We start from the raw sequence: 7,198 nt of genomic DNA, 5'->3' as shown, positions 1-7,198 counted from the left end.
ACTGAGGGGCAGAATTGCTTAACCCACCGAGCGGTTGCTCTGGTTTTGTTCTTTCCTTTTTGTGCCCCCCCAGCATGGCTCCTCACACAACGAGGTCACTGCTGGCTTCCCCTTTTTATATGTGATTTCATAATTCCCTGTGAAAATTTAACATCTTTGCTGTGACAGCGGGCAGAGGCCCCCGTAGAGCAGGAAAATAAATCATCAGCTTGCTGAGTGTAATGCCACTTGGTTTAAAGTTTAGCCTTGTATTTTCTACCCAGCTTTTGTGACCATACCCAAGCAAAGGGCTGTCTTGAAGTGGCTGGGGCTTCTCTGGCTGCTGCCACACAGGTGTCCCTGCCAGCAGCTGTGCTGGTGATGGGTGGGCAGTGCAGCCTCTCCAAGGGCACCGGCCAGGGCAGTGTGAGTGGGGAGGCTTGTTTGTAGCCACCCTGTCCTGCTCTGTGTCCTGGGGTGTGTCAGGCCCTGCTGGGGTCTGGTGGACACCAGCAGCTGCCTCCTGCTCCCCAGGGCTGGTGGCATTTGAGGGCAGATGTGCAGGGACCAGCCCTGCCGAGCTGCACGGGGCAGGTGCCTGTGCCCAGGGCCTGGGCAGGCTTCACCTGGCAAACCCTGACACGGCCTGAAACCTGCATTTCCCAGGTGCCACCAGCTCAGGCTCTCTCACATAACTTCTTGATTCTCACACTAACTATAGATGCCAAATTTAAAATATTTTTGTTTGTTTGTTTGTTTTTCCCAAGCAGGTCAGTTCTGTGCACGCTTTGGTTCCGTGTCAGCTGGACACAACCCTCCTCCACTTTGCAAAGCCTTTGTGTACCTACAGTATTGTTGATGCAGTCTTTTTTTAAACTCTTTTACAGACAGATTTGTCTTGAGTTGGGACTAAGCTTTGCAAATGTCATCCCAGAAAGCATCTGGGAAAGTTGAGAGCAGCTGACAAGGGAGAGGAGGTAAGAACAAAGTCAGACTCCAACTCCAGCTGCCGTGGCCTCCTTCGGCCACAAGAACTTTTTGTTTGTAAGGATTAGTTTTACATCTCCAGCAGCACTGAATATTGTTTGGACTCTTCTCGTTCTATGTCAAGGCAATTATTTATTGGCGATGTGAAAAGAAATAAATGGCAGTTCTGTATTGTACAAACCAGACACTGCCCTCATTGTGCCATTCAGACTTGTTTGTTCGCTCTCTGGCCCGTGGAAGTTCAGAGGTTTGCTTGTATGAAGCGATACTGTGGGTTTGTTTGCCTGCTGCCAGCTGCCCCGTGTCACTGCCCAGGCAGGGGGTTGTGTAAGGGTGACACAGGCCCTTAAAGACATGGTCGTGGGCTGGGCTGTTGGGGCCTGAGTGGCAAAGTGCTGCTCCCAGGCTCAGCTGCCCCACTGAGGTGGGGCTGGCCCAGCCTGGGCTGCCTCCAGCAGGGGCAGATTGGTTTTCTGTCATACGTCTGTTTCCAGCACTTGGTTCACACCCCAGGTGGCAGGTAGAACACAGTGACGTGCAGGGCTGAGGTGCTTGGTGTGGGTTCCAGCTGAGCCTGGGGTCTCACCCAGGCTTTCAGTGAGCTGGGACTAGTTTGTTACCCTCCTGGGCCACCAAAGTCTGCTCAGCCGAGAACAGCAACCCTCTCTTGCTTGCCTTGGTAGCTGGAAAAATTAGAGTTTTGGGTTACTCCAGGGGCCATCACCTCTTGCCTAACCCGCAGAGTTGGTGGGGTATGGAAATCCAGGGATGTACAGGCAATAGATGGGCAGAAACTGTGGCTTGTGCTGATCCTCAGGGCACTGCCCAGGAGGAGTGAGACACGATGGCCACGTCCTGGCAGGGAGGGGACAATTCCTGCCTCTGGTGCCTGCTGGAAAACATGCTCTGGTTTCTGCTAGACTGGTACAATCTGGACATGTCTCCACATAGTGTCACAGCAGGGCCACAGCTCCCTGCCAGCAGCCCCAGGGCACGCTCAGGTCTGAGCAAAAGACACAGAGAGGGAAGTGAGCATTTACACCCGGGGGATCACGGGCGAGTGACACGCCTGGCAATGGGATGTGACCCTGACATCCCACCCTTTGGTGCCTGCTCAGTGACAAGCAACTGAATGTCAGCACGCAGGGGCTGATGACAACCATGCTCTGATAAAAGATGACTGCACAAACAACATCTGTGTCACTCTCCTGCTGGTGACTGCAGGCCAGTCATGCTGAAGGAGGAGAGAAAATCGGGGAGACAGATGGAATGGGAGCCAGCTGGGGAGATCTGTTGGCCCAGTCAGTATTTTGGTATACTCAGCCCATCACTTGCTGACATGAGAGGTAATGTTATGCTGAGACCTTCTGAAAAGCCAAGGGAGAGGTAGGAGGGGTCTGGTGGACAGCAGCATGAGCCCCAGTGTAATGCTCAGCCCTCTGTATCCCCACAGGGTTCCTTGCTCAGGGAGCAGCCTCCCACAGTGGAAAGGGGACAAAACCCTGCTTGGGACACACTGGTGTTACAGATCCCAGAGCTCTGTCACAGGAGAATTTATTCTTCTATGAAATCTGTCCTTTAAAAAAACTGCTGATGGCTTTTGGAGATCGTAGAATGGTGAAGACTGGAAGGGACCTGAAAGATCATCAGGTTCCAACCTCCCTGCTATGAGCAGGGACACCTCCCACCAGCCCAGGCTGCACAAGCCTCATCCAACCTGCCCTTCAACACCTCCAGGGAGGAGACAGCCACAGCCTCCCTGGGCAACCTGTTCCAGCACCTTACTACCCTCATGGTGAAGAATTCGTTCCTGATTTCTAACCTAAACCTCCCCTCTTTCAGTTTAAAACCATTACCTCTTGTCCTGCCCCTACCCTCTCTGGTGAAAAGCCCCTCCCCAGCTTTCCTGGAGCCCCTCCAGGCACTGGAAGGTGCTGTAAGGTCTCCCTGGAGCCTTCTCTTCTCCAGGCTGAACACCCCAACTCTCCCAGCCTGTCCCCAGAGCAGAGCTGCTCCAGCCCTTGGATCATCTTTGTGGCCTCCTCTGGACTCACTTCAACAGCTCCAGGTCTTCTTGCTTCTTCCACAGCCCCCCCTTTTACTTTGCCTGCTGGGCAGCTTATCGACCCCCATTTGCCTCCCATTATGAAAAGGCAGCTTCTTCAATAAGCAATTGATGGCTAATGGAACCCTGGTACTCATTGGTGGAGGCAACGAGTCTCACAGGGCAGCATCCTCCAGTCACACCCAGCACGGCCATCTCAGATGGATTATTTAATGTGTTGGTCAATAAACTTCCATTTTCTGCAGAAGAATCAGCAGCCCAATTTGCTGTTCACAAGCTGCAAGAGCCCTGGAAGTATTTCTGTAGCTTATGCTGCTGTGTGGAGGGAACCCATGAAGGTTCACTGATGGTGGGATGAGGGACTTCAGAAAATATTTCCATTTAATAATACAGAAAATTATTTGAGTTTTTGCCAAAGTCTTCCACAGTGTGGGAAAAACAGGCCTATCTGTTACAGATGCTGTTTAACCAGATGTGCTGCTCTTGGTAATCCTGATCCCTCAGTCTGCTGGTTTACATGACAGATTTCAAGTCTCACAGATGTCCTTGCTGCAGCCACAAGATGAAAACACAGCGTTTCTGGTTCGGCTGTGTTCAGTCTGCATAGTAATTGCCAAACTGCCACTTTTGATAAGGATTTGCAGCGTTGCAGGCATTTACCCTCAGGGCTCTGTGTGAGGGATCCACTTCCAAGCACACTGGCTGCTGGAGGTGCTCTGAGATGAGGTGGTCGCTCTGCAGGGGAGAGACACACAGACTGTCAGGCAGCAGGGCTCACGCTCTGCTTTTCCACCAAGAAAGCTTCACCCCTTATGGTCTGCCCCTTTTTTCACACATCCCTAACATATAAGCCCCTGCTCCAGCTGGGACCACCAAAGACACTGAACTGGGTGCTCAGGGTGAGCTCGGGCTGGGAGGGGTGACACGACCTGCCCAGGCACTGGCAGTGCTGCCTGCAGCACTGGGCAGCAATTTCCCTGCAGCCTTTGTGAGCCTTGGCACTCTGGCTTGGAAAGTTGGATTTTTTTCAGACTGAACAGGAATGGGAGCTGGTCAATATGATGGGTGTATAACTTGGCTAATTTTCTTTCTTAAATTATGAGTATTTATTTCCTAAATATAAAACAAGCTATTTCATATAATTTTGGACAACTTCTTACACCAGGCTGATGGAGATACCATTACAACTCTCTTGCTTTTTGCAGGGCAGGCTATAAGTACCCATTGTTTTCATAAATGCTTCCTTTTAAAACCCCCATCAATACCAAGTAATCTCTGTGCAAGTGCTATTGATGGCTCCTCTGTACAGCCAGGAGGTTTTGTTACTGCTGTGGGGGCACGGCCAGCACTTCTGTCTAGTTGTGCCAGGGGAGGTTTAGATTGGATCTTGGGAACAGTATGTTCCCCAAAGGGCTGTCAGGCCCTGGCCCAGGCTGCCCAGGGCAGGGTCCCCATCCCTGGAGGGGTTTCCAAGCCCTGGAGATGGTGCTGAGGGACATGGGGCAGGGGTGGCCTGGGCAGGGCTGGGGGAAGGGTTGGATTCCATGATCTTAGAGGCCTTTTCCAGCTAAAATGGTTCTATGATTCCATCCCCACACGGAGAGGCAGCAGCACCATGGAATCCACACTTAATTTTGGGTGAAAATCCAGCTTTTGGTCCAGCCTCACCTGACCGGAGGGCTGGGGAACACCCCGAAACCTTGTGCTGGGCTGTGTCTGCCCGTCAGCCTGCAGGAACCCAGAGGAGGGGCACGGACCCGCAGCAGGGAGCTGGTGCTGCCCCCAGCTCCTGACTCATCAGCTCGGGGCGGTGGGATGCCAGTGCCCCGTGCAGGCACGTCTGGCCCCGGCCCCGGCCATGGCAGGGGCGCAGGCCCGGGGGTCCCCAGGCCGTGCTGGGGGACAGGCAGAGCTCTCCCTGCCGGACCAGTCTCAGCCAGGTGTAGTTGAACTGCTGGTGCTGTGGGGGAGAGACAGGGAGAGCTGTGACCCCACGCGCCCTCCATCTGCAGGCAGTGGGGCACAGAACACGGGCTTGTGGTGAACTGTGTCCCCCCGTTTTCACGTGCAGGCTCAGGGCTATACTGAGCTTTCCCATTCCAGCTGAACGTGCTGGTCCTGGGACTGCTGCTGGGCTACAGGCTTTGCAAACAGAGAAAGCTCCTGCCCCTCAGCATTGTCTGGCCGTGTCCCCCCGATGGGAAGTTGGGCATGAGCTCCCCAGGGGATGGGGGTCACCAGGGGGAGGTGGGGAGCTCTGTGCCGAGCAGCAGGGCTGTGTAACACGGGCGGGGTGCAGGGGGTGCTCACCTGGCTGTGGGCATCACAGGCCTCCACGGCTGGGGCGGCGCTCCCCGCGGCCAGGCACCTGCCCGTGCCCAGGTTCACCAGCTGCAAAACAGCACCGAGAGGCAAACTCAGGGCCCAGGAGGAGGAGAGGCTGTCACACTGCAGCTCAGCTGCTGGGCTCCCAGGGCACTGCCTGAGCCAGGCAGAGACAACGTCCCCCTGCCCTCGCCAGGGGTGCAAAGGCACACCTTTTCTATTTTCCCACGGAGAACAGCCTGAAAACAGCTCTTTGCAGAATGGCTCGAGGCTGGATGAGACGTGTTCTTTTTTTGGACACAGCTGGTGTTCCTGTTCTGCCAATCCCCCAAACAACAGCTCCCAGCAGTATCCACCATGGAGCCCCTTCCCCTTGCCCACCCCCATGAAGGAGGTGAGGTCAGAGGCTGCCCAGCAGCACGGCAGGTTATACGGGAAAGCTGGAAACACAGGAGGGAGCTGGGCCAGCCCCTCTGGTTCTGGGCTGAAGCCCATCACAGCACAGGGCCCCTGGGCCAGCCTGCTCACATCACCAAGCCCTTGCAAACCTTGATCCTTCTCCTTCTTCCAGAATTTCTGAAGAATTTATGAATTCATCCTGACAGATAAATAAACAGGCTATTCAGAAAAGAGTTCTCAAGTAACTCTGGGTGGTGTTCAGCACAGCTGGAATGTGCACAGCTAGCTAAAAACCCAATCTTCTGCCCTACTAGATTTTGAGAATGAAGATAAAAAGAGTGATTCAGGTGGCCTGAATCAGGACAACACGAGGGAACATCTTGAAAATTTTCACAAACACCCCTGAAAAGCTAAGGTTTTGGTGCAGTTGAAACCCAAGGCCTCTCTCTAACTGCTTTGCACTGAACTTGACATGAAGTTGTATTGCCCTGACTGAAACTAAAGAGCTGAAAATAGGAATATTTCTAAAGAAATGTATAAATTTTTATGTTCTCCAGACTATTCTGCTAGGTTTTTTTGTTGTTGTTGTTTTTTTTAAGGTCACTTAAGCTGCCTTTAGCTTTCATTCCTGGCATCACTGTAATTTTTCTGACAAGCCAGGTATTTTACTTCTGTTACTACAATTATAACTAGAATGCAATCAATCTTGCACCTTTTCTGGGTAGCATACCTGAGGTTTCTGAACCACAGTTGATGTCCAGCTGATGCTCCGGGTGGGACCAAATTCAGAACCACCTTTTAGCCTTGTAGAATTGACAGAATCCCAGAATTACTGAGGCTGGAAAAGACCTTTCAGGCCACCAAGCCCAGCCTATGACCAACACCACCACATCTCCAGCCCATGGCACCAAGGGCCCCCTCCAGCCTTTCCTTCAACACCTCCAGGGATGGTGCCTCCACCACTTCCCTGGGCAGCCCATCCCAGTGTCTGATCACCCTTTCCATGAGGAAGTGCTTCCTGATATCCAACCTAAACCTCCCCTGGAGCAGCTACAGCCCAGGCCCTCTTGTCTTGTTGCTGGTTGCCTAGAAAAAGAGCCCAACCCCAGCTGGGCACAACCTCCCTTCAGGTGGTTGAAGAGGGTGAGAAGGTTCCCCTGAGTCTCCTCGAGGCTAAACAATCCCAGCTCCCTCAGCCTCTCCCTGTAAGATTTTGCCTTTAGTCCTTTCACCAGCCTTGCTGCTCTCCTAGTGTTGGTACAGAGACCGAGCCTTGCTGCCTGTGCAGAAGAAAAGCAGATTGATGCTGCGCTCTGCTGGCGGCACAGCACCGGTACAGACCCTGCCAGCACCGGTATAGACCCTCCTGGCACCGGTACAGACCCTGCCAGCACCGGTACAGACCCTCCTGGCACCGGTACAGACCCTGCCAGCACCGGTCAA

The 7,198-nt window shown here is 53.4% G+C and overlaps 1 protein-coding gene across 1 annotated transcript in view; it reads right to left on the bottom strand.

The window, feature by feature from the left end:
- Nucleotides 1-3,625: 3,625 nt before the first annotated feature.
- Nucleotides 3,626-7,198, bottom strand: part of GALNT5 (polypeptide N-acetylgalactosaminyltransferase 5) — a 124,362-nt gene continuing 120,789 nt past the window's right edge. Inside the window, exons 9-11 of the mRNA XM_010001076.1 lie at nucleotides 5,342-5,422; nucleotides 4,923-4,991; nucleotides 3,626-3,766 (exon numbers count right to left, since the gene is read on the bottom strand). Of these exons, the coding sequence (XP_009999378.1) occupies nucleotides 3,626-3,766; nucleotides 4,923-4,991; nucleotides 5,342-5,422 (291 nt within the window). The remainder of the gene's footprint in view (nucleotides 3,767-4,922; nucleotides 4,992-5,341; nucleotides 5,423-7,198) is intronic.

Source organism: Chaetura pelagica, unplaced genomic scaffold, assembly GCF_000747805.2.
Source record: "Chaetura pelagica isolate M959 unplaced genomic scaffold, ChaPel_1.0 scaffold26, whole genome shotgun sequence".
In the NCBI taxonomy this organism is placed as follows: Eukaryota; Metazoa; Chordata; class Aves; order Apodiformes; family Apodidae; genus Chaetura; species Chaetura pelagica.
This window is presented reverse-complemented; position numbering and strand designations above follow the sequence as displayed.